We start from the raw sequence: 27,382 nt of genomic DNA, 5'->3' as shown, positions 1-27,382 counted from the left end.
ACGTGATAATGAAGCCATCGAGGCCTTTAAACCATGGAAACTACAAGAATAGGATTACTTGGTGATACATAAGGTAATAACCTAATTATCTGTTTGTTGCAGAGGATGGCGATGATGAACGACTCTTCGCTGAGTCACTCGCGAGCGTCGTCATGCTCCAAGCTGCCGCACTCACACTCTACCCCTGTAGGGGTGGACGGAGGCGTGGTCGGCTGTAGTCGGACGCCTCCCACCACACCTAAGAAGGGAGGCAAGATGTTGGCCATCCGGGTACAGATGTTGGACGACTCCGTCACCATGTTCCAAGTGCAGGTGTGTACACAGCGTGATGGGTGTAAAGCTGAGGTTTAAGTCAGGGGGAAGAGAAAGGAGAGGAACTAGTCTTTGTGAACGACTCTTTAAAACAAATCGATCTTCTGTTTCAGTTCTCAGAGAGCTATAATAACGGTATTGGCTAAACCAATCAAAAGAGTAAACATAAAGAGAGGGTTTAATCCTAAAAATTCTTACTTCTGTCATTTGTTTCATATTTTGGATGAGTTCATTGAGCCATAGCTAAAATAAGATAATTCTGTGCAATAATCCCCTAACTTAAGGAAACCTAACCTAACGATCAAGGATATGAAGTTTATAAACTATGGGGTATATAACCCATATTTTATTCTCTTCGCACTTTTAGAGTTTATAGACTGAAAATTATCATAATAATATTAATTTATTGCCATTTTGTATTGTAATACAAAATTATTGTAGCAATCTGTGAGCCAAAACAGGAAAAAGAGTCGTTTCAACGAGTCATTTTCAGAGCTTTTCATGAGTACAACTTTCTGAGAACACATATTTTCACCTCAAGTATGATGCTTAGTATAGTCTTTGTTGAGGCTTTTTTAAAGTAATGATTGGATCTACCACAAGAGTGATTTTTCATCTAGATGTGATATGTATGGCTATGATACACGGCTTGAATATTAGATGAGAATGATATTGTTTGGGACGTAGTAGGCTATTTAAATTGTAGAATTTTCATTAGGGGTATAGTTTAAAATATGAAAAATAGTTCTAGAGATTTACAATGGAATGAAACTTAAAACCAAATAAATCAGGCAGTTTTAGTTTGATTGTATCTACAGATTAAAACCAACATGATATTGACTATCTCAGTACAATTCAGTTAAAAGTTTGTTGACGATGTAAACCAAAACAGGCGTTATTATCAACGTTCTATCCAAACCTTTAACCTCATATAAATTACCAGTATGGGTTTTGAATTGAATTTTCCCTCCTATAATTTATAGCCAGGTTATTGTAGGAGGAATGTTTCTTTACAGAATCTTTGTTCAGCTAAAGTACACATTTGGTACAAAAGGCTGGCAATTCGATCAAGCAGCTGTTAACATTAAGGGAAGACGTGGTGGAAGGTAATTGGATTTTACTAAGTCAGGTGGAATTTACCAGCCTTTCTGAATCGTTTGGTGCCCAACAGATCTCCTTGATTGTCCCTTAAATACGTTGTGTACTCCCTTTTGGGCTATATACACTTAAAAGGTGGTTTGGACATTTGGGAAGGTCTTATACTATTTTAAATCTTTTTAAGTACCAGTGTCAGATGTTGTTGACTGTTTTACAGTAGTTTTTCTGGTGTTTGTCAAAACTGCTTGCCAACAATGTCACAAAAACATATCAAAACACATCTCGCGACATTGTGTGATGTGATATATGTCTAACTGCTATATTGAAAGGTGTCACAATAGCGATAGATTTCAAATAATCACTTCAGTCCATCAGGTCTAGTTGGAAATAAAGTTTTAGGAAGATTATAGTAGATTCGTATAGTACAGTATATAGCTAACGGATTCGTATAGTATAGCTAACATGTAAAATGCTAATGTAATTATTTAATTTCACCTTAAGAAAACCGAGAAGTTAATTAGGTACTTCTACAGCGTGACAAGGGGTAAAGGTTCTTTTTGATTGCTAAGGGGTAAAATACGAGGAAGGGTTTCTAACAACAGAATCTTGTCATATTTATACTGTACTTTCAAATCATTTAACCGATAGGCCAGTATTTTAATTGGTATGGGAAGACACAATTAGCAAATTTTGCTAGGTTGTGTCACAGCTTCTTTAAAATTAACTCTACGATATTTTATACTGTGCTTTCAAATTGTTCTAATTGACAATCGAGTGGGATTGAGATAATGAATCAGTCAGATGTTATTTCATTTCCAAACAGTTTATAAGATCAGCTGTTTATAGTTTCTATAGTTCTGGGCAACTAATGACGAACCAGTGTCCTAAGCTGTGGCGGCCAGTCCTACCCTTAAACTGTGGGGAGCGAGCTGGTCTAGTGGTTAGAGCGCAGGACTCCGGTTCCTGGGGTCCCAGGTTCAAATCCCGCCTTATCACTAATGGATTTTATCTAAGTGATAATGCCACAACCCCTAGGTCTAGCCTGAAAGAATGTGAAAAACAATTCCGGACTCGTGCCTAGTGTCCTAGGACAAAAAAAAACCCTTAAACTGTGTTCTCACTCAATAGGTCTAAGGAGCCCAAGTAACAATTGATTTCTTTTATATTACAAAACATGGAATATTTCACTTTCTCTTAAATTTCTTTTATCATGCAAATCTGTAGCCATTTACACATTTCATTCAAGTTTACATATTTATTTGTTGTGAGTAAAAATATAAAATATGACTGATTTGTTGTGAAATTCGTTGCAAAAAGGGATTTTTAGTTGCATGGGATGGATCGTATGGGAGGTGTCAGTTGCACAGTGTCTGGTGGTCTGGACTGGAGTGGAAGCCGTCTCACCAGTCCATTTATGGACAATGTAGACCTGGGACATTCCTTAACTCTACACTAGCTGTTGTCAACTGTATCGTCTATATACAAACCTATATTGTATATTTCTCAATAAGAACCAACACAGATAGCTTATTGACTTTAATAGGATAGCTGAGTGGTTATAGTGCTCGCCTAACTATCTAAAGGTTGCAGGTTCCTTGGAAAAGTCAGTAGCTTTTGATGGTCTGAAACTTGACTCAGTTGTTCCTAAACATTAGATGATACTGGTTGAAGAAACAGCTGATCTTTGTCAGGAATAAACACACAATTTTTTACTCCATTCTACTCTCATTTTGCATCCATATTCATAAGAACAAAACATAAAAATATAAGTGTGTATTGCTGTCTTAAAATAATGATAATAATGATATGTTTGACCACTTAAAATATTTTCTGGGTGGAAATTCTGCTTTTAATTTTTGGATATTATTTTTGGTGTCTAGTGGCTATGAAATGGTATTTTACTGGAACAAAAAACCACGAGGAATTAGTATTTTACAGAGGAAATGTTGGTTGGGCTAAAAAATGATCGAGAGCGTTGTTTGAAGTACATAAAATCATACATCACTACGAAAAAGTTCAGCACTGTGTATCTTGACACGTCAAAGTCAAGAATTTGTAAAAGGACGAAATTAAAATCAGCCAGGTTGAAAAGTAGCAAATATTATTTATATGGTGCTAGTTATTGATTTTACAAAATAGGTAGCCTGCATTTTCAATTGTTACTTAACCTAAAATTGGTTAGGAATTATTTAGAAGTTTAATATTAATATTTTTCAACAAAACCCCTTATTTTGAGATTCTTTTGGCGTTATTTCCAGTGCTGGAAGGCATTTTGTGTAGAAAACGTTTGTCTCGTTGACCTCAACAACAAAAGTGTCTGTCTTAATGTGGCTTCATTTATAACTGACACCTGTACATTAATCTTTCCGAAGTCCTTACGTGGGCAGCGTTAAAAACACCCAATTATGAACCAAAGTCCAAGTGAAAAATTAACATAAAAATTTCCTCACTGAAAATCCCCTAGGCAAGATCATTACTTCATTTCCTCAAAACAAACAAACAAACGGAAAAGAGAAGTTGTGTTTGTTTCCAGATATCTGTTATCTACAAGGCTACAAGATGAGTTTGTTTTATAATACCTGGTTGTTTTTTAACACTTCTTTGTTACTTGGAAATTTAGATAAATCAAGTTGTCTAATAGAAACAATAGTCTGTCAGCATTGTTTTGTTACATAGGCTGTGTGTCTAATCAGGCAACATTCAGTACTATAGTCCTCGCCACCCTAAGTTGAGGCAGCCAAAGGCCGCACTAGATATACGCCGTGCGGCCTTGGGCTGCCTCAACTTAGGGTGGCGAGGACTATAGTACATTGATAGTACATATATTAACCATGGTGATGGCGGCTGCTTCTAAGTCAGGTCCAAGTGTTATGTTCAAAGGCAAAAGTCAATGGCCGCAATACCTTAGTCGATTTTGTTAAGAAGGAACATTCAATCTATGTTCAAACTAAACATTCAAGAGTGTTTTGTGTACCTTATAGGTTCTGTAATTGGGTTGACTAACCTGTCCTAATTTGTTAAGTTTGAATATTTTTAGCCTTTAGCCTGATGAGTTTAAAGAGGTTTTTAATTTTAACTGATAACTCCACTTCCTTAAATATCAATTTTTAACAACCGCTAACACATTTCAGATTGATTGTTTTATTCATAACCATTGTTGAAAACACAAAATTGATTTCTTCATCATTTAATTAATTTATCTCAATTTTTTCTGTGTTGGATTAAAGACTGAAGTACATGCCACGTACATGTCTTTTTTCCTGCTTTAGTAAGCTCTTTTCCTAACAGTTAACTAAGAGGCCTCTTAGATCTAAAAGCTTAGAACAAATTTATGAATCTAATTTATAAATGTTTTGGATTTTTTTATTCAGTTAACTGTTAGAAAAAGATCTTACTAAAGCAGGAAAAAAGACAAGAACTCAAATGTTTGAGAAAGAGGGAATTGTGAAAGGAAGTGAACCCAACAGGGCGTTAGCGGTAATAAAAATAAATCTTGTGTCTTGTTTTACCACGGTTCATTGAACTTATAATCAGCTGTATGATTGGTTATATTCCAGGCCAGATCATAAAAACAACTACATAATATTTTCAAAATATTCCAAGGGATATACAGTAGTTTGAATGTAGATTTGAAATAACTTCTTCCCAAACAAACAAATTTGAATGTTCAAGCATTTTTATGATTTTTTGTCAGGTTGAGTAAAAAGTTATTTCTCTAGAGCAATGTTACAGTAAGTCCAATTGTTAGATTGATTCAAAACAATCGAGAAGTCTTGTCGTGACTATGATTATGTAATCAAGAACCTTTGACTGTTGATAGCCATGGTGGAAGGAAAAAACATAGGTGTGCTATTCCCACATATTTTGACGTCACTCGGATTGCAAACAAAAGATCACATGATTGTAACTGTCAAATTAGTATATGTATTTGTTTTGATTTGGTTGTTATTGTTTTTATTATTATAAAAACAATAACAATCAAATCAAAACAAATACATACTAATTTGACAGTTACAATCAGGTGATCTTTTGTTTGCAATCCGAGTGACGTCAGAATATGTGGGAATAGCACACCTATGTTTTTTCCTTCCACCATGGTTGATAGCTAGACATTTCATCCCATTGTTAAGGTTGTTGCAATGTTTAAAGGGACAAGTGGAATTGAACCATTAAAAAATTGTGCTGATAAAAATGACTGATTTTTGTCAGTGACTTTTTTTTAACAAGTCAAACTGATAGGACGATTTTTTGTAGGCTATAGCATCTATTGTCATGTCAACTTTATCAATATAAAAGAATGAGTTGGAAAACCAAATTTGAGACACTAGCGCACTCTGTGACTCGCTCATTCAAGTTGTTTCTTATTGAATAAAAAACTGACAATAACAGGTCCACATGTGATGTCTATCAGTATCTAAATGTCAATAGTAGAATTTACCCCTAAATATTTTGGTAGGTTCTTTGTGTACTCTACGTAGCAAAACATCCTTCATAAAAAATAACTAGCCTAGTGTAAATTCAAACTAAATTTACATATTTTTATTTGAATTATCATTACCTATTGATATGGGGACGCCTCCTAGGTGTGTATTTTAACCGAAATATCAGTGAATGATGAGTGTAGAAGTGTGATGATTTGTGTAGCTTTGCTACTGACTAAGAACAGCTGTTTCATTAGCCAGGATCACATTTCAAGCCCAATGATCAGTAACAGCTGGGTCCAGTTTCAAACCCTATTCAACCCTCCAGCTATTAATGTCTTGTTACATGTTTTTACATGATGTGTATACATCTTGTTTTGCTGGAATAAAATACGTCACAGTAAAAAAAAGCTGATCATGTCTTTTAGCATAAAAATCAGAGCGAGAAAAGACTGAAATAGAAAGAGAAATTCCCTCAATTTCAGAGTAAATGACTCTCACTGGACGGGTCACACACTTCGTTTGCTCGTTTGAATCCTCTTGATTTCACATTGTGTGGTCGTCCTGTTTTCAAATATGTGTTATATTGCTTATTCTTAAATCTTATAGGATCAAGACTTAATGGATGAGGTGAGGAGAACAAAAAAATGTTTTTTAAACTATTGAAATGATCTATGAAGGTTGCTACTGTTTATCAGCAATCGTTATATGATAGTTATGGAATCTTGGAATCGTTATCAATACTGTTCAAAAGGAATTTTGATTGGGAGAAGTGGTATTGATTGAGTGAGTTTTACCATAAAGAGAGACATGTTTTGAATAATGAGTTCTCAGACTTTTTCTGTTATATGTATACCACTAGGTTTTTTTCAGGATAAAATTTGAGATTATCTTCAATCCTAATTAAGGTTAGGTTGTTAAATGTTAAGTTAGAGGGTTGCGGAATTATTTAAATAAAATCCAATAGTGATTGCCGGAATTTGAACCCTGGATCTCGGACCAAAGTCTCACGCTGTACCAGTAGACCACCTTGCTCCTTTAATTGTGTTTTGTTACAAAACTCTACATATTGGTTACGGTTGTTTTATAACAGAAAAGGTCTAAGGTATCTCTCTTAATGCTCGGCTTTACGTAGGAAAATATAAGCCCTAACTTTTGGAACACTAAACACACACATTTTACTATTTTTATTTTACTAGATAACATACTAGATTTAAAATAGTTTATTGAAGACAATTTTCTGAAGAAAAAATTCTTTGCAAAGAACTCATTGCAGAGTTTTTTTGTTGTTGCAAGATTACTTCGCCACATACATGGTTATTTCAACTGAAAATCAATCTGAAACAAGTTAGCACTCAGTAATAGTATTGGATGTATTCCAACCATTTTACACAGGTTATGGTTGATATTAGAGACATAAACGACAGAGGAGCGCCAGAGGAGCGCGGCACATTTGTGTTTGACAGTGAGTGGATGAGTTATAGCTCTGTTGTAGGTTGTTGGGAGGGGTAGCTGTGGGATTACTGGCTGCTGTTGATATTATTGTTAGTGGATAACAAGCTAGTTGTGGCAAGCGTTCAATCTATGTTCAAACATCTTTATTTATTTATATGGCACAATGAACAGCTTCAATACAATTCCATCACTAAAATATACTTCCGTTGTAGCAAACCTGTTGACTCGAATTTCAATTAGTCTGATTTTGGATATTTACTTAAATATTTCCTTAAACTTTTCAGATTTATTCCCTATTTAAAATAACATTAGATTTAATGAGTCTAGGTTTTGCTGTTACATGGAAGAAAAATGTTTTTTTTATGATAAAAGTGTTAAAGTTAGTAATAAATTTGCCAAATTTGATCAAAACACATATCATTGGCATTTCATGTTTAAATTACTAAATTATTTGAGGGAGGTGGAGAATTCTATGATGGAATAAATGTCCTTGTTTATTGTATACTCTTTCAATAATTTACTGAACTTTGTAAATTGTATTCCATTTTTTATACTATTTGGAATTATTTCTTTTATCAATTACCTGATTATGTTGGCGTTTTCCCCCCAAAAAATTGTAGTATATGGGGTTGTTTAATCTCCCGTCTGTTTCTTAAATTGTAAGAATGAGATATTTGTTGTGGTCCTGTGTGTAATTTTTGTTATTTGCAATGATATTGTCTCATAGATGTAATATTGATAGACAGTGAAGATTTTTAGGTTTTTGAAATTTTTGTTGACTCATTCTGTAGCAGCCATAGCGTAATCTTAAACTTAACCTGATTCGCATCAAAAGGTAGAATTAGAATTATCCATTTTTAAACGGAAGTGTGATGAAGGTTTGTAACTTTAAAATTCATTGGGCCCAGAATGTGTTGAGTTAATTTACAACTGTAACTTGCATGAAAGAGCAGAGCAGGTAAAGGCTGGGTTCAGCTATTATTCAGCAATGGTAGACAATGCCTCCACTTTACTGTTGAATACATTCAATTGTTAGCTACGCTCCGGCATGGCTCCGGGCCCCGTCATAACACTGGGTGTGGAAAATATCTCTCTTAGTTGTTACAGTATGTTGAATATGTATACTGATTTGGATTCATATATTAAATTTGTCAATTAATTATCAACAAGTGTGTTACGTTACTGTCCTAAAATTGTTGTCTAATGGTGACCAGTTTCAACACCTACGTTTCTTTTCCAAGCAAAACAAATTCTTCACCTGTAAGATTTAAGTCTTTAAAAATCACTTAACAGACACAGACACAAACAAACACAAATTAAACAAGATAAAATGTAAAACCTTAATAATGAGTCACATGCGTTAGATCTTCGTGTGTTAGATGCTCGATGGTGGTTTTGGCCTTTGGGGGAAATCAAAACGAAAAAGTAATCGGTTCCGTGTCTAGGTCTTACCCCTGAGACCTAGGGTATTTAGCCTCTGGAAGATGTTTTTCCCAATAAAAAGGTTAAATCCCTGTTTATGATTGTACCTCAGTCATGACTTTTCTTTACAGCTTGAAAATGAACCTTAAGGTTCGAAACCTTGGTCGCAGACTAAATACTGTATCATTTACAGTTTAACAGGTATTTAACCTTTTTACTTGGGTTATACAGGGTGTCCACATTCTGGAAAGTCATGGAAATTTCCAATTATGGATGGATTTGAGGGGACCATTCAATGCTCTAGTCAGCTGTAACCCGGACTGTTGTAGCATTTTTCAGGATTTTTCACAATTGTTCGACAATTCAATTTATTACAGTTGTATTATTTTATGAGTTTTCGGTTTGTTTTAGTTCATTGTTGTACCTATTGTACTCCATTGTTATCTGTTATTACATATTTCAGTATTTTCTGCAAAATAACATGTCCAGGCAGTTATATATTTGTGTGTGTATGTTATATTATAATTTGCGTGTAAAGTTCATGAGTCATGGAAATCAATGGTAAATGGTCATGGATAGTCATGGAAAGTCATGGAAATTAATGACAAATTTTTTTGTGGACACCCTGTTATAGCTTATTTCCCTTAAGGAGACACCAAAAAATCTTAAGGTAATTTAAAACTTCAATTTGATAGTGAATTTTCCTCTTTCTGCTGATTTTGCCGTTTTAACCTGTGATATGTTGTTGACAGGCGAAGGCCGTTGGTAGAGTGTTGTTTGACCAAGTCTGCAAACAACTACATCTACTGGAGGCTGATTACTTTGGGCTGGAGTATCAGGACCCTACTGGAACTAGGGTAAGTTGCCAGGAACACTTAGTAGTAATTGTGATTGATTTGTGTGCAATATTCAATCGTAAGCTTGTGCAGCCAATGTCATCACTTAATTTGGGTATTCAGACAAGAGCTGTGAGAGATTGGTCAAATTTGGCCAGTCTCAGCTTTGAGCTTTATCACATGAAGACACATTTTAGAATGGGAAAGATTGAATGTCGGGTATTGTAATTAATATTGATAGTCTAGATACCAATTTGACGACACTCTCAGCGGAATACCAATGATGACTTGGTAGGTGTAACCTACTTGAAGGTTTTGTTCGATTAAAGTTAACTATACAACTTTTTTGTATTTTTTTACGTTTGATGAATTAACCATTGATGTAGCATCATACGATTCTATGGTTTACAGTAACCTTTAATGTATCTATGCTACAACAAGTCAAAAGGTTGAAGTAGCTAGGGGTAGGATTACCCTAACCCTCATGTGACCATTTTAACATCTTACAAGTCTAAGGTTAGCCTAATAGTTAAAAAATATTGATGCATTTGCAATTCAACCTTGCATTTGCCTATCAACAAAGGCTTCTAGCCTGTAACTTGAAGTAATCAAGCAACGCAAGGGATGAGCTGGAGCTCTTCCCCTAACCTTTCTCTATCACTACCCTTTTTTTTATAACGTTCCCCATATGTTATCTAACAATTATTTTAGAATATCTCCTTCTCTTTCCTATTCTGTGCCTGTTCTCTGGGTACTTTTATACTGAACTTTTATATTGTGTTTACAATTCTGAAGTCTATGTTGTGACACAGTATTGGCTGGACCTGGAGAAGCCTCTGGCCAGACAGGTAGGCCTCACGTTGGTCGACCCTTTGCTGCAGTTCTGTGTCAAGTTTTACACACCAGACCCGGCCCAGCTGGAGGAAGAGTTCACCAGGTACCTGTTCTGTCTTCAGATCAAACGAGACCTAGCGCAAGGTCACATACAGTGTAACGAGAACACTGCCGCACTCATGGCGTCTTATATTGTACAGGGTAAGTGTAGCCTTTCACTTCATAATAGAGAAACATATGTTCAAATCAAATAAATGCTGAACAATAATACAGCAGACGCTTGTTAATCCATAGGGGACTTTGACAGTGTTGGATTATTAGAAATTCCGGATTTCTGAATGTCTTATAAAAACAGCCGTTATTGCAGACTTCCGAAAATACCGCTATTTAGGGCATAAAATAGAAATTGTTGGTTGGCGAGCCATTATTTTGTTTTATTGTGCTTCCTAATATTTTAGTTATGATGTAAAATGATAAATAAAAGAATAAATGAAAATCAAATGCAATGAATTCTTTTTTAGCTCAAAAAGTGTGCTGTTTGCTTCTGACCTATTATGATTGCTTTCCGACTCTGCTGAATGTAAAAGCTTTAAAGAGCCTTAACATTTTTTTTTGCCTTAAACATTCTGGATTATTTAATTTTTTTTTTAGTTAGCCTACCTGATTTTGAGAGACTCAAGACTCAAACGCCCTTAGAAATCAGAAATAGTAAACAAAACTAATTTTATTTCTACACAATGAGCAATCAGCCATTTGTTGTTCTTAACAAATCAATAAGATAAACTACACTGTAATTTTAAACAATTAAATCATATGACTGTCAGTTTAAATACATCCCGAAAACAAAACATTCTATCAGAAAAGGTTATTTCAAAATAGATATTGGGTTTTTAACAATCATATTTACGACAATTGTAAGCTTCAGCATGTTTTCAACTACATTATTGCTTATGATCTGGAATAAAGCTGGCCTCGGCCAGAGCTTTCTCGAATATAATTTTAAATTGTCTTTGGCTAAGTTTAAAAACAAATACTTTAAACTATGAATATGTACACTGAAACATTGTGTAAGATGTTACCCAATTTTTGCATTCTCTTCCAGCCGAGTGTGGTGACTTTGTAGCCGAAGATTATCCAGACCCTTCGTATCTCTCCACGTACAAATTTGTGCCGCACCAAGACCGCGACCTTGAGAGGCGGATCATGGAGAACCACAAGAAACATGCGTAAGTTGTCAAAACATAGCTTGTTCATAATGTTTTTTTTTACTAAGTTAGTCAAATAACTTTTTGCACCATGGTAGTAAAAAACAATATGGTGGTAAATAGAGACTTGGAAAATGAACAGGATAAACTGTGAGGGCCGACTAGAAATTAACAGATGTTTTGCACCGACACTGCTTGGGGCGGGAATTTTGCCGCCATCGTTAGTATGCAACCAGCTTCGTTAGATTATACATTATATCTCTAATATTTTTTCTGCTGTTGAATGTTCTGTCCCATCAGTCATGATTTGTTGCCAACAAAAATCTGATTGCAGAGCGTACCTTACAACTACAATACAATACACACAGTACAATGTCACAACAATGTCAGTACAATGTCAGCACACATTTTGAGATTCCACTGCAGACAAGATAAGTGATAATGCTCTGGCGACTGAGTGTAGGAACATTCTCATAGTAAGATGGCAGCGATAGTCTCCCCTACGTGAAGCAAATGCGAATTGTCTGTTACTTTCTGGATGGCGGTCGTACACTCAAATGAAGTATCCTGATTATCAGTACTGGTCAAGAAAGAATATTTGTGGTGGCACTACTATCAACTTGTTTTGCTCTTGATAAGGTTAGTCAAGACTTTCTTGTGCAAGCAGCACTTTGATGGATCTAAATGCTGGATCTGTAAACGTTTTGTGAAAATAAATTCTTGACTTGACTTATCTTTATAGCAAGTTCTTTCGTCTAATCCTAATGAATGAATTATCTTGGCGTACACTCCAAAATCTGAACATAAAGACAATATTCTTTATATTCGCCTAATTTATTTCCTTATTTCAGTGGCCAGTCACCTGCAGAAGCGGACCTAAATCTTCTAGAAACTGCTCGTAGATGTGAACTGTACGGCATGAAAATGCATGCTGCTAAGGTAAAGACCCTTTTTTAGGTAATTTAAAAGAAATAATTGATCTTTATTTTTTCACTATCTTACAGTTTTCACAATGGATAATATTTTCAAAATGTAATTTGTTTCTTAAATTTCTTATGCATCAGTTTTGTAACGTGGTTTTTGTAGTATTGCCTAGTAATTTTGTTATTATACTGGACTGAGTATCGTCCTCTTACTTCAAAAGACTTTATTTGAATTTTTTGTCCGAAAAAAGCATGGCTTAAGAATACATTAAGGTATAAGGAATGGATACACATCAAACTTACTTAAGAAATGAGTACCTGACAGTTAAAGCACAGTTTTGTAACTGCTATTTCCATTATCATCTTAAACTCTAAACAAATTGGTACAATTTCCATTGCTGTAAAAAATATGGTTCAAAGGTTATTGCAATTTTTGTCATTTCACCTACTCCCACTTTTCACCCATTATAAAGGTTTTTGACCAGCCTATTTGTAGAAATCATGTGTCTGTTTGCTGATAATGTTTATTTTATATTGAACAATTTGAGAATGATTGGTGTTTGTTCCGCAGGACCACGAAGGTGTGCCTCTAAACCTGTCAGTAGCCCACATGGGCCTCGTTGTCTTCCAGAACTACACCAAGATCAACACCTTCTCCTGGGCGAAAATCAGGAAAATCAGCTTCAAACGGAAGCGGTTTCTGATCAAACTGCATCCGGAGGGATATGTAAGTTTTTTAATGTTTCTGTGCGTGTAAAATGTTAGGGAAATTGTTCAGAAGATTCACTCTGGTTCAGTTTCATTGAGAGTTTGGATAGTATGTACAAGCACCTGGATATGACTTGTGCATTTTGCAATGCTTTAATTGCAACTAGTGAATAAAGTCACTTCTATTGTCAAGTGCTTTAAGCAATTTACTAATTTTACATAATTTGTGCTTTTAAAAAGTATTCAGATATGTTTAGTTAGAATAAGAGCTCAATTCTTAGTTGTCCAAACAAGAAAGACCTCAATTCTTAGTTTTCCAAACAAAAGTGTGTAGGCCTAAATTGTATTTTTGTTGTATAGAAATAGTGTTTAACATTTAATTATCGGTGACCTACCGGTACTTTAACATTGTCGAAACTCACTAATTTTTTTTCAAAATGATTTGTATTTAAGTTATTGTGCTAATGGACACAAAATATATATTTTAAATGGGTGATACTTTGGCCTCTGAGGACCTCAAAACGGAAAAAATCTGTATTACCTACGGTAATAGCTTATTTCCTTCATGGGAAATTCGTTATCAGAATTTCCACCTTTTATCCTATACAGCAAAAATTCTTTTAACTACGCTTTAGTAGTATGATACTGACAAGTGTGTTTCCTTGATGTTTGTTTCTGTGTTGTGCTCTACTTAAATTTTAATTATATTTTGTTATCTCTAGTTGTTGAATATTTATTTAGTTGTGATCCGTTATTTTTACTACAGGGTTACTACAAAGACACAGTCGAATTTTTCTTCGAGGGACGAAACGAATGTAAGAACTTCTGGAAGAAATGTGTCGAAAATCACGGCTTCTTCCGCTGTTCTTCCGTTAAGAAAGTGCCGAGACAGAGAACGAGAGTTTTGAGTCGAGGTTCATCCTTTAGGTAATGAGTTACATCAATCTGCTTAAACTTTATAGTGATATGATTACATGGAGGCTGGTAAAACTTGATAAAGTAATTTTTACTCTAAACTAGTGAATTCTGAGATAATGCTTTGTTTGGAATGCCTTTGCTGCAATAGACATTCTGCAGTACGTAAATTACCTGCATTTGATACTTTTGCGCTATATTTACTAAACTTTGGAACTATTCGTTCACAAAACGCTTTAATGTTGTATATTCCAACATTTTTCAAAATATGTATGTTTTTAATATTACTTGTCTATAATTATTGTTCAAAATTGCAAAAATAAAATTCTAATAGTATTACTTGATCCTGGGGCCACTGAAAACAAAGTTGGTTTTAAGAATCACCAACATATTTCCATATTCTTATAACATCTTTGTATGGCTCTCACAGTTGTTTGATCTTTCTCATTGTTCATAAGCCATCTTTCTGAACTGACTGTTGATTTTTTTGTAAATCTTGTTTTCAAAATAATGGGATAGGTTGTTTATGGGATTGTCTGTGAAGACCCCTGACCAATAAAGTCAAACGGGTATTATGATTGGGTTTTGTTTTTCATTTTTTCTGGTTTGCATCCTACTATTAAGTAAAGTAGCTTAATAAGCGTCCAAAATGTTGTATTATTGTTTTCACTTTTATTTTCAAGCAAGTTGCAAGTGTTTACAAAAAAATAGGCTATTCTACCTGTCGTTAACAGCTGTAAGCTGAAAACATTTGTATGCTTATAGACACATGTAGAATACTGTCTAACTTGGAACTGCTAAAGACAGATATTTTGCCTATTAATTGTTTTCCAATCTTTGACTAGATAGAACTAGATATTCCATTCGTTAAAAACCAATGATTTATTAAACTTTTTTTCTCAAAATGATCATTTTTTAACTGAGCCGACAAATTTTGCTGATGTAAATTACTGATTTCTGTCGAATATTCTAACTGTTTAACTAATTTAATCTGATAGGACGACTTTTTGTAAGCTATAGGATATTTTATGTCATACCAATAATCTCAGTAAATAAAAATAGGGTAGAAAATAAGAATTTCACACACTTGCACACTTTGCGACTGTATCCAAAGTCAAAGATTCTACACAATTTCGGTGCTAATACAATGAATTGAATGAATCAAGTTTCTCATCACTGTACGTGTTCTTGCAGGTATAGCGGCAAGACGCAAAAGCAGATCGTAGAGTTTGTCAGAGAGAACTACGTCAAGAGACAGACATTCCAAAGGTGAGCAGTTGTCTAGAACTACTGCATGTAATATCAGATTCCCGCACGGTCGCTACACAAGTAGCGGCCGCTCGTTTGCTCCCCTCCCCACCTGTAAATGTCGCTCTTTACGCTCCAAAACTGTTGTGTCCGTGTGTTCTTGTAGCCTTTGTGTTTCTACGCCGCTCTTCGTGTTTGTATTCTGCTTATTTCAGGATATTTTACCCTATGTCATGATTGTTCCTATATACATTGTGGATGAAGCAGTTTTGCAGTTTGCCCATGATTGCAGTGCCGAACAATAAATGTCCCCTTTCATGGTCCAGGTTTGTTATTTTTATGTATCGTAATCTTGTAAACTTTGAATCTGTCATGAATTTAGATGTTGCATTTGTTTTTAAAGTTTTTGCAAAGCTATTTATACATGTCGACTTAATAATTCAAACAGATGTGTAGACAGTAACATATGTTTCAAATACATATTTAATAATTTTGATTTTTTATAGTAATTTTGATAATTAAAAACTGTGTTTAGCATTATAATCTCTAGTATCTAAGATATATTAAAATTATAGCAAAGCATTTAAGAGATTGAAAACCCAATATTTTGTATTTAGTTAAAAGAGTTGTTATGCAATTTACTCTAAATTATTTGTGGCATTTCGTTAAATTTTGGTTCTTTAGGAAATAAATATAGTAGAGCATTGAAGGAAAGCTACAGTACTTACCTAATGAACCCATCATGCAATGAATCCTCATTACGGTTAACTGAACGTTGTGTAGGTTAACCAGGTCTTGAACAAGGTGTTGTTATAAATATTGTGTTAAATAAAGTGTAAACAAGCATTTATAACAAAAATGCGTAATTGTTATTTTTGTGATTTATTAGCATTTAATGATTACACACATCTTTTTGAATGCTGAAAAGATAGTTGATGTAGGGAGGAGGAAAAGATAAAATGTGCCAATAGAAGTTGTTTTTTTTTCAAACTCCAAAGATCAAAAACAGAAATTCTTAAAGGTCAATTGTGCGTTCCTCATTAATGACAGATTATTGGTCATAAAAACTTAAAAGAAGACAGTTACCACTTTCTTCAGTAATAAATGTCTTCCACCAAACCAGCTAATAATTTAGTTTTTTGTATTATATTTTTGTCTTTTAAAATTTAGAAAAGTACATAATTTTCCTAGCTTTACTTATTTTAGTTTTAATGTATGAACCTATCAGTTATACCTATTTTATATGGTTTAATGTGTTATTGCTATACATAAATACTACTATTACTGAAGTAAATTATTTTAAAAATAAATAAATAATGTGTGATTAAGTTATAGTCCAATTCAGTAATCTTTGGATGATTTGGTTTTATTTTGTAACAACAAAACAGTACTCTAGGACACTCTACAATAGGCATCAATATTAATTAACTAGAATGAGAAGATATTTTTGATTGAACGATTTAAAATAACAGGTTTTAGCATATTAAGGTATTTTACAGTATTTATTAAATATTACAATTTTTATGACGTGTTTACACCTATGAAGTGATGTAATTACAATTCTGGATCTAGTTATGAAATAAATATTTTTTTGTAAATTCTCCCTTTTAACATAATCATTCTAATACCATCAGTTGACAGTAAATAAATCTTCACAATTTTACGTTTTATATAGGTAAAGTTATACATTCATCATTTTTCAATCTTACAATAGTAGGACACACCTAATTTTATTCATACAAATGAATTCATGTATTTCACACACTCTTAAGGTGTAGTGTAACTAGGAAATTTTGTAGCCAAAATTAATAAATAATAATCTTTACTACACATTAAAGATCCCAAAAAATGGTACAAAACAAAAACACACTTGAATTACAATTAAAATCCTATAAGCCATAGTAAACTTTGTTGAAAAAAAAAAAAATACAAAACATGCAATATTTGTTTCTCTTGGCGACCTTGTCACATGCTGATACACTGGTAATGGTAATACAGTGCTGTGTTTCTTTATCAATTTATTTATGTTATTCAATGTGTTCTGGCCTATCTGTTTTTTTTTTTTTTTTTTTTTTTTTTCTCAATTAAGCTAGCTGCTTCCCCCTCATTCCTAAAAATCAAAATCCTGTTCTAGCACATATAAACTAAAAATTGTATAGTGTATTTTTTAAACCAATGTTTGAATAACAATCACAAGCATAACACTGCTAAAGTTATACCAATGATAAAACCACTCGCTAAACAAACAACAATTTAAACTAGCAATAAACACATAACTAAAACATAACATGGCGGTTTACACAGTAAAACCAATTGTGTTAATTTTGATGATAAAATTATGTAAAACCTCAATTTAAATAATTTTGAAATTTTAAACTAGCAATAAAAACGTAACTAAAACGTAAAATTGGTGGTTTACAGGTCTCAATCATTCCGGCACTCTTCTTCAGTTCACTCGTCAGTGGCTACAAACGTAGGGGGGAGTATTTCAGCCCACCCCCTCCTACCCCTAGGAGACAGTTCCATCGGTATGTTGCCTGCATGTCTAGCTCTCTCCCTCTCTATTCTCTCTTTCTTACTACTTCTCTCTCTCTCTCTCTCTCATTCTCTCTTTCTCACCCCGTCTGTATTGCACCCTTGTGGGAATCTGATGTATTCTAGCTTTCTTTTTGTATTTTTCAGATAATGCATTGCGACCTTTGAAATTCATAAATGTTGAACGATTTAAAGGGAATAGAGCGAAAGTTGGTTGCAGAGTCTAATTTCTCGCTGTACATATTTAGCTTGGTTAAAGAAAAAACTGCTTACTATCATATGTAATTCTAAAAATGGGACAAAAATATTTATTGTGAACGCAATGGCAATGAATAATTAAATTATATCGTACAATCGAAAATGTGTACGTAATGTCAAGGAAGGCTGCATGGCATAGTGTTTTTTGAACAACATTTTTGCAGGGATTAGACGCCATGCTGTTTGGGTATTTTGTCTTATAACTTTAACTTTTATTTAAATGAACCTGTTAGCGGTTTTAACAAGAATCAACGTATTTAAAAGTATGTTTCTAAATTGCTGACTCTTATTTCAATCGTATTTGTTAACAAACTTGATATGCATGATATTAACAATGACAATTTAACAATCTCATTTCTCTTTGGTATTTTTATGGAAGAATTGTTCAACTCTTTGTGTTTTTATATCAATGTCTAGTATTCATTTGTGTTCAACTCATTGAGGGGAGCAAGCTGGTCTAGTGGGAGAGCTTGGGACTTCGGTCTCAGGTTCAAATCCTGCCAATCACCTATGGATTTTATCTAGTGATGCCATAACCTTACCTAGGCTTAGCCTAAAATAATGTTTAAAATAATCCCGGGCTAAAAATAATTCTTTTTGATGCATGTATGTGTGTTTTGCAGTGTCCCTGTCATGCGGCTCGATGAGTCTAGCGGGGGTGGGCCCGGCGGGTTCTCAGAGCCCGATTGTTCGCCGCCAGCAACAGACGACCAATCAACAGACGACGACAGCGATTGCGGAGCGTACAGCTATCGACAGCCGCGCTACGTTTACACCAGGTCAGCCTTACACTAGTTCGCCCCAGTCCAGCTTGACCGAGTCGTTCTGTCGCCACTGCGGGGAGGGCTTCGACTCCCTCCCTTCGTCTCGTAGAAGTTCTACACGCGCATACAAGGAAAACCGATCCAGTCAGACGGACATCGTGGATATCGAAGACTTTGAGGAACCGGTCACTGTGGACAAACGGTATACGCTGCAACGGTCGGCCAGTTGCAAAGAGTTGATAGGGGAAAAAACAAGACCTATGGAAGTTAAAATTGAACGAACCGACGCGCCGGTGACACGGTACGATGAAACACAAAGGTCTTGTTATAGTATTGCCGGAAGTAAGACTCCGTCTTTGGATCGCAGTGGAGTCGAGCCGGTCGAGACCAAAGTGTACTCTAGCAGCTATCCCGGTACCACGAGTAGTTTGTCCACCGAAAGCGGAGGAAACGAAGAAGGAGTTTTGGAGCCTGGAGGGAGTGTTTTAGTCATTGATACTGGAAGTTCGAGAGAGGAAATGATACTGAGTCATGACGATTTAAGCCATGACTCTTACGAGCTTTTAGAACGAGAAGATTTATATGCTGAATCACGGTCTTGTAGTATCGACTCTACCGGAGATCAGATGCTTGACGATGAAATGTTTGTGATGGACGATGACTTTAGTGGACACAACGGATCAGGTGAAGTAGAGAAGAGATTAGGCTATGTGGAACCTCGATTCGGTGATCTAGATTTCAAGGAGTTCAATGAAAAGTGCAAGCAAGGATTCGCCTATAGAAGAGCGGTCGAGTTTGGTGAATTTGACGCAAAGTGCAAACCTGGAATGGTAATAGGCTTTGATGATGAAATTAATCAGGGTAGTTTGATGCACTACCCAGTTGAAAGGACCAAAAGTGATCCTTACGTCAGTGATTTCTGGAGAGTTGCGAGACAGCACCGTGCAAGATTGTTGCACCAGAAGTCAATAGATCTAACTCCTACTGAACCGTCTATTGACCCTTCATCTTATCTAAGTGATGATATGAAAAGCAGTTCCCTTGATATACCTTGTGGTAGTAAAAGTGCAGTGGATATTCCATACACGCTGCACAAGCGACACCATATGAATGGGACTGAAAGTATCTCTCCTCTACTTCTGTCACCTCACAAACTGAGTCCAATTTCAGGAAGGAGGTCCCCAGTTAAATTGCCAGGAACTGCCCCAAAAGACATTTCAAAACCAAAAAAGACACCGGTTGATCTAGACCCTCTTACAAAAACTAAAAGCAAACCTGATCTGAATTCTCAAGATTCAGGCCTGTCTTTGTCTGTGGGAACTGAGAGTGCAGATGACTTGCATGACGTTCTTTTAAAAAATGTAGCAAACTTTGACCAAACCAAAGACGTAGAGGAAGACATTCAGTTGAAACAAGCGGTAGATGAAATAATATCAGAATCTCTTGCAGCCCGGAGAAAGGCAGAAAAATTAGAGTTAGAAAAAGAAAAAGTTCCTAAAATGGTAAGTAGAGAAGTGTCTACAGAGAATGAAGTTAATACTAATCTATTGCAAGTTCCAGACGATACAGTGCTGAGGCCTAAAACAAACAAAAAAGAATTTGTAAAAGGAAAGAGTGAAGACACAAAGTCTAAGAAAGGTTCTTTAAGCAAGTCTAGACAAGTTCACAGCGCAGATGGGGGTTTACGAAAAGATTCTTCTTTTGAAAAGAGAGATTCAGCTGTTAAAGTTATAAAAATTGACAGTGATGACGGATTGTGCCATTGTGATAAAAAAGACAGATTGAAAAGTTCATCATTAGACAGTTCAGATCCGGATGTTATTATTGTAGAATATAGAGGAAACAGGAAGAGGGCATTTCAAAAAAGAAGTTCTTCTGGAAGTAAAGGTTCTAAAGATTCAGTTGATAAAGATATTAAAAGGAGTTCTAGCTTGGATGCCCCAAAAGATGGTAAAGACAAGAAGGATTCAAAATCGGAAAAGGGAAAAGATGGAAGACTAATTCGAAGTAAATCTGATGGTAAAGACGACAAGAAAAAAACAAAACCTGATCAAAAGAAACCTATAAGAAAGGATGAACCAAAATTTGAGAAAAATGAAATTCAGGTTGAAGTTGAGATTGAAACCAATAGAAGAAGTAATCCAACCAATGATTCATCAAAGCCTGTTGATATAAATAAACCTAAAATACCAGTAAAACCACAAATACCTACCAAACCACTGAAACTAACGTCAGGAGAGTCAAAAGTACAATCACCTAATGAGAAGCCACTGAAAACACCAGACAAGCCTCCGAGATCGTTTGATAAACCAGTAGTTCCTGATAAACCACAAAAGCTTCCTGATAAACCACAAAAGCTTCCTGATAAACCTAAGGAATTTCAGTCAAATAATGTTGAAAAACCTAAAGCTGATGACAAAACATTGCAAGCCAACGAAAGGAAGGAGAAGATTTCGAGCCCAAATACTGATGCAGCTCTTAAATCTGCTAATAATTCTGGATTAAGTAACAGGGATTTTAAAGACCTCAATTTAAAGCAGAAAGATGAAAAATCCGACACTAAAAAAACTATTACATCTCCTGATACTTCTTGGAAGAAGTTTGGAGACCTTCCTGCTCCAATATCACATAAAAGAGAGAGGTCGCCTGTACTGTTTGCGAGGCTTGGTTTATCTGAGGGTTCTGCTTACTCTCCAACCCATAGACAGTCTTCTGTGACATCTCCGTCGTCATCGAGAAGATGTAAATCTTTAGACGCTCCAGTTGTATCTTTACACCGTCTTCCTCCAGTCACATCTTTCTCTAGCAAAGACGACACTCTTGATAATGAGGAAGATGTTGAGCTTGAAGAAAAAGCTCTGCGTACATATAAGTCCGGGAAAGGCAGTAATGTGTGTCTTCAAGATTCTATAATAGAAGAAAGAAGTCCAGAAGGTAAGGAAACTCCAGACGATGAGAGACAAAATGAACCACCCAGTGAATCAAATGTTAAAGTACCAAACCTTGAAAAACTTGAGGGCGGAGAGCTAAGTAAGGAGATAAGGACACAAGGAAAAAATCAAGATGATATTACGGTGACTTTGGAAAAATTAGATGAAGTTGTCGACAGGGTAAAGGCCGGCGACGGTCTTCAGGAGGAAAATCTTTTACCTACCAATACAGTTAAAAGTGGCCACAGTAAGGTCTCACTGCCTCCATTGTCTCCCATCACCGATAGAGCTTGTTCTCCCATTATGGATTTGCCTCCATCCCCATTTAAAAGTCCTATGTCTCCTTCTTCAAGGACACCAGGAGCCTTATCTCCTGCTCCACTTTCTCCTTCACCCTTATCACCCACTCCGTCCTCTCCTAAACCACCTCTTTCTCCGACTATAATAGAACCTCCCATGTCACCATCGGCCGAGAGAAGACCCAGCACTCGTCAAGAAAGGTTGGATTCATTCAAAAACACAAAAAGTTACTCTGTCGATATTTGGACTTCTGATGAAGGTGAAAATCAGCCTGTTCCAACCATGGAGATAGAAGATATAGATTTTACTTCTAAAGATTATGAAGATGAGACTTTCATTATAGAAAATGCAGACGAACCTGATGTTAGTAGTACAAAAGTGGAGGATGTAAAACTAGTTGAAAGTGGAGGAAGTGATATAATGGAGGATCACCAAGAGTCGCCCAAACATGCAGCAGAGGTGGTTTCTACAACAGAAGATGAATGTTGGGTGTCTGTTGAGGATATTAGACAAATAGGCGAAGATTCAGAACCTGGAGACGTGAAAAGTAGCGATAACCAAGACAATGAAGATAAGACTGATAGAAGTGATTCTTTGAAAGTAGAGTTGGACGAGAATACAGATGTGTCTAAAGTACTTATTGTGAAAGATTCGGAAAAACTTGAAAGAACAATAAAGGATTTTATGGAAGTTATTGAACCGTTAGAAGAACCATCGACTTCTGGCATTAGAATGATACCTGAGAAAAGGAGTTTTGACGATGAACCGTCCAGTTCATCGTCTATTAAACAGGTTGAATTGTCATCCACATGGAAGCCTTTCCCTCTGGAAAGTTCAGGAAGTTCAAGCCTCGAAGAAGCGATATTTCCTCCTGATGATACAGGGCATTACGCTGATGAGGAGGAAGGTTCAAGTCATTCCAATGGTCAGGATGATTTCCCCTCAGGGTTTGGATACTCGATGACGGGTGCTGAGATGATTATAAGTGGGTACACTGGTGGTATGTTTGGCTTGTCTAGAACACTTTCTCGAATCAGTGAAAGAAGTACTACATCAGAGCAGGAGCGATCGGACTTTGAAGACGATATCTCAACAAAGCCCTCATCGCGATCTCTGTCAGTTGACGACGAATCTTTACTCTCTAGCGATCGGCAACCAAGTCTCTCATCTGACCCTCCTTCAGGCCCCAACCCAGAGGACCAACCTCTGCCTGACTTGCCTCCTTTACCTAAAGAACCTGATGATGTAGAAGAAGATGACACTCTTGAAGGAAAACTCGGTTTTAAAATTCCTCCGCCTTTATTGCCAGTCGGTGAAGACGAGTGGCCTTCTCCTCCGAACTCATCACCCTTTGATACACCAGTTGTTAGCCACGTTGAAACATTTTACATGGAAATAAAACCCGAAGAAGCTACCAAAGTAGTTGTAGACTCAGCGGAGATGGACAATGAAGCTGAGGCCGAGAGTGATACTGATGAAAATAAAACACTTCAAGAAGAATTCACAGGATTCGATGAATCTTCAGTACAGGACGAAACAACTGTTAAATTGGCAAAAAGGCCAAAAACTTCTTCTGGGATGTACGCTAACTCTGCTAGTGAAGATACTTCAGTCGGAGTTTCTGATTTCTCTAGCAGCACAAGCACTGTGAAACATTGTCAGTATTACTCGTGCGCTGTGAAATCAGACGATAGTTCCCTTGCAGGTGATTTTGGGTTATCTCTTTCAACCGAGATGTTGTCTAGTCGCAAAAGTTCTGCAGATTCCGTCGACACGTTTCAACAAAAAAGAGGATCTGGGATCTTCAAAGTGAGTCAAAGGTCGTTTGACGATTACGATTCACCTTACAGTGAGTCAGACGATGGACAGTCCAAACCCCCACCTAAGCAGCGCATGGCACATCACACGTACTACTCCAACGTATCTAGCCCTACAAGCACAACAGCTCCTAAACAAAAAGTTGAACGCTCAAAATTCTCTCGGTCGGGTTTAAAGACGCCTTACTATTCCACACCTACACCTGTCAGTCACGAACATCGAGACGTATCTGAACTCTTGGAAAGAAGAGATCGAGATCGGGAACGCAGTTCAAAATCTATAGCTCGTTCAAAATGTTATTCCTACTATTCGTTAGCGAGAAGTCCACCTAGTGACGGTTCCTCTTCGTCTTTGGATAATCCTGAACCCCCTTCAACACCAAACACCATCCCTCGTGTGTCGAAGCGCAAACGACACATTCCTCCTGCCAAGCGTAGACACAGGGTTTCTGTAGACATGGAGGTGAGGGATGGTCACATTGTGTCTGTGTCGAGCCCATCGGTCGTGGCTTGCGGCAGAAACAGACATCCGAACTCATCGCACAGAGATCTGCAAGTAATAGATCCAGCGAGACAGCACTCCTCCAACCTATCAAAGCAATCGTCAGTCTAGTGGGTCGGAAAGGTGCTAATACCTCAGTACCTTATTCTAATAAATAACGGTTGATAATACACCGCGTCTCGTTTGTCACCGTGATAGTTTAATCCCTTCTCGTTGTTTTCTTTATACTTTTGTATTCATTCATAGGTTATAGTCATATTGATTATAAATAATCTATAGATCCGTTATTACCCGTATACACGGAGAAGTGACCAAGTGAATCGACTACTCTATTATCGTATTTCCAGTGTGTTGTTACGAATAAGGCTGTGTCATTTTATTATAAGTCTTATGTTTACGATCATCGTTAATGTATAGATAGTCTTAGTGGAATTTAGATTACGATATGGGATAGGGTGATTCTCCTTATTTGATCTTCCAAATCACAATTTGTCGTAAAGGATGAACTATCAGGGGCCGAACTCTTTCAATTACATTTTGCTCAATTAATTATACAGTTGCTTCTCCATCAGTGTCACATTCACACACTCGGAAGCCATATTGGTTTTGCAACTTTAGTCAAGTGTAATGTGATTGAAATACCACTGGCGTTTATTTTAGAAAAATTGCATTTGTTAATTGTATATGCTAATGATAATTAATTATCAAACACTGATTGCTTGTGAAAATAGTCTAGTAGTTTTATAACGTAACAAAATTTTGTAATATTAATCATAAAATGTCCTTTATATTCTAAACTCATCTAAATGAAAAGGTAAAAGTTTGTTTACTCTATGAATAAATATTTTACATAAAATATAATTATCGATTTAACAAATAATTTTCTTTGTCTATTACTGAAGTCATATTATATTTCAGAATAATATTAATCCTGTTGTTTGCACTGGAAATTTGATCTTGGACAAATATGAATCACGTTACCCTCGTAACATTGTTGAAATATCTCATTCTTAAAAATATATATGTGTAGATTTTGGAAGGTTAACACGCATTTCATCAATGAATTATTTTGATTTTGTAAATGAACTGCAATATACATCTCAGGGCATAACAGGAATAACAATTGTGCATTGACATTAAATTTTCATAAGTGTAAAATCCCTCTACAGTGAATTAAAAATATATTGGTGGTATGGAAACAATTTGTTTCAAACCATATAAATCTTAGTATCTGAAACCCAATAAAAGAAGAAATCCTCTTCTTGACAAATTCATATTCTTTTGTTACTTATATTTCATTAAAAATACAGTTTCTTTATCAAAAATTAAAATAATCCAATATTGAAATTTCCTGATTTTTAAAGTATTGTATAACGTTTTTGAAGGTACCAAACCCTTATAAAGATGGTTATAATTGAAAATAAAAATCCATACCTTAGTTTAAAGCAAGCTTTAGAAACTATCTTTGATTCTACTTAATATTTCATGGAATGCGCAAGACTACTATCCAAATGATGACATATTGTTTATGTAAAATAAATATATTTTTATCGACAATCACATGTTCTTTTTAATAGGCTGTTTTCAATTTACATGTCTACTTTTAGGTCAGACGGTTTCATAATTTATTAATGAACACTCCATTTAATAATTAATTTGGTTGTCTAAATGACTGATTAAAATATAATTTAAGACTGATTGAATTTAGTTTATTGTCAATTTGTTTTATTAACAAATAGCCAAGAAGAACTGGAAAAGGTGTGTGTTTAATAAAGTACCAAAGTTATAATTCTATCAGTATATTTTATTTAGGAATATTTTTGCTGAAAGCCACAATGTAAAACATGCTAACTTTTTCCTCGTGGGATTAATAGCGTTAACTTATGTTAATTCTGCAGTTTTCTCATGCCTTTTCTAGTTCCTCGGCGGTTTGCGGTTAGCATTTAATGGTTTTTAAAACGTCAAAACCAAAATCGTAACTGGTAGAATGGTGCCAAAGAATGATACTCGACTTGATAGTTGGAACATTCCCATAATTTAGACTTTAATAAAATTGTAAAAGTATATAACATGTAGATAGAAAAATAAATAAACTAAACTAATTTAATTGAAGTTGTAACCCCACATTGGAATGGGTTAGGAGAACCCATAACGCATGCTGGGTGACCCATTTTCTAGTCGGTAGGCCTAAACACAACTCTTTCATATTTGTTTTCCTCTGGAATTGTACAGTTTTTTGCAGGAAATTCAACCTATTAATATCCTTGTGATGGGTTTGTGTACGTTCACATACTTTACGAAGTAGAATTTTTCAATAGATTTTTTACTAAGTAGTGTTCATTTTGTACTAACTGTATAAGTACTTAAGGAGTTATTTTTTTACATTCCGTAAGAGTGAATTATCTTTTTGTAAACGTTAAGTTCAATTCTCTACAGTATTTAGTAACCGTAGGAAGCAATGCAAAAGACTGGACGATTCCTTGTACATAAACGGGATAATCAAAGAAATGCTAAGGCTTCAATGCTCAATATAGGCTAGATCTGACTGTTAATTTGTAACGTTCATGTTCTGTGGACTCACTCCTGACTCTTGTGTTTAGTCTAATTAAGACAATGCAAACTTTAAAAAAGCAATTGCCAATTACGTGTCGGTAAATATTAATTTCCTACGGTTATCTCAAATCGCGGCTGTTTTCTATTGGTTATAACCTTGCAAAGTAGCTGATTCCCAATTACGTTTTTATGAGCACTCCAAATTTCCAACCTAAGAACATAAAATAGTATGTAGCCAGGTGAGATTTTGCACATGTGATGATAAGTTGGGTTGTAATTACTTATAGCCAACAATCCGCTCTTGCACTGTTTTTGACGACTATGGGTAATATTTTATGGTTGTTTA

At 35.5% G+C, this 27,382-nt stretch overlaps 1 protein-coding gene across 2 annotated transcripts in view; it reads left to right on the top strand.

Moving 5' to 3' along the window:
- The window catches only part of LOC129005686 (FERM, ARHGEF and pleckstrin domain-containing protein 1-like), a 93,831-nt gene that overhangs the window by 50,170 nt on the left and 16,279 nt on the right, over nucleotides 1-27,382 (top strand). For both annotated transcript variants that reach the window (XM_054434650.1, XM_054434651.1), the window contains exons 3-12: nucleotides 103-312; nucleotides 9,461-9,565; nucleotides 10,357-10,579; nucleotides 11,481-11,604; nucleotides 12,435-12,522; nucleotides 13,078-13,233; nucleotides 13,981-14,141; nucleotides 15,324-15,398; nucleotides 17,799-17,905; nucleotides 18,794-18,949. In XM_054434650.1, coding sequence (XP_054290625.1) covers nucleotides 106-312; nucleotides 9,461-9,565; nucleotides 10,357-10,579; nucleotides 11,481-11,604; nucleotides 12,435-12,522; nucleotides 13,078-13,233; nucleotides 13,981-14,141; nucleotides 15,324-15,398; nucleotides 17,799-17,905; nucleotides 18,794-18,949 — 1,402 coding nt within the window. In that variant the 5' untranslated portion in view covers nucleotides 103-105. The remainder of the gene's footprint in view (nucleotides 1-102; nucleotides 313-9,460; nucleotides 9,566-10,356; nucleotides 10,580-11,480; nucleotides 11,605-12,434; nucleotides 12,523-13,077; nucleotides 13,234-13,980; nucleotides 14,142-15,323; nucleotides 15,399-17,798; nucleotides 17,906-18,793; nucleotides 18,950-27,382) is intronic.

Source organism: Macrosteles quadrilineatus, unplaced genomic scaffold (assembly GCF_028750875.1).
Source record: "Macrosteles quadrilineatus isolate MER2022 unplaced genomic scaffold, UCM_ALF_1.0 Scaffold_30__1_contigs__length_1495292, whole genome shotgun sequence".
Classification (NCBI taxonomy): Eukaryota; Metazoa; Arthropoda; class Insecta; order Hemiptera; family Cicadellidae; genus Macrosteles; species Macrosteles quadrilineatus.
The sequence above is the reverse complement of the archived record's forward strand: the minus strand, read 5'-3'. Positions and strand labels throughout refer to the sequence as shown.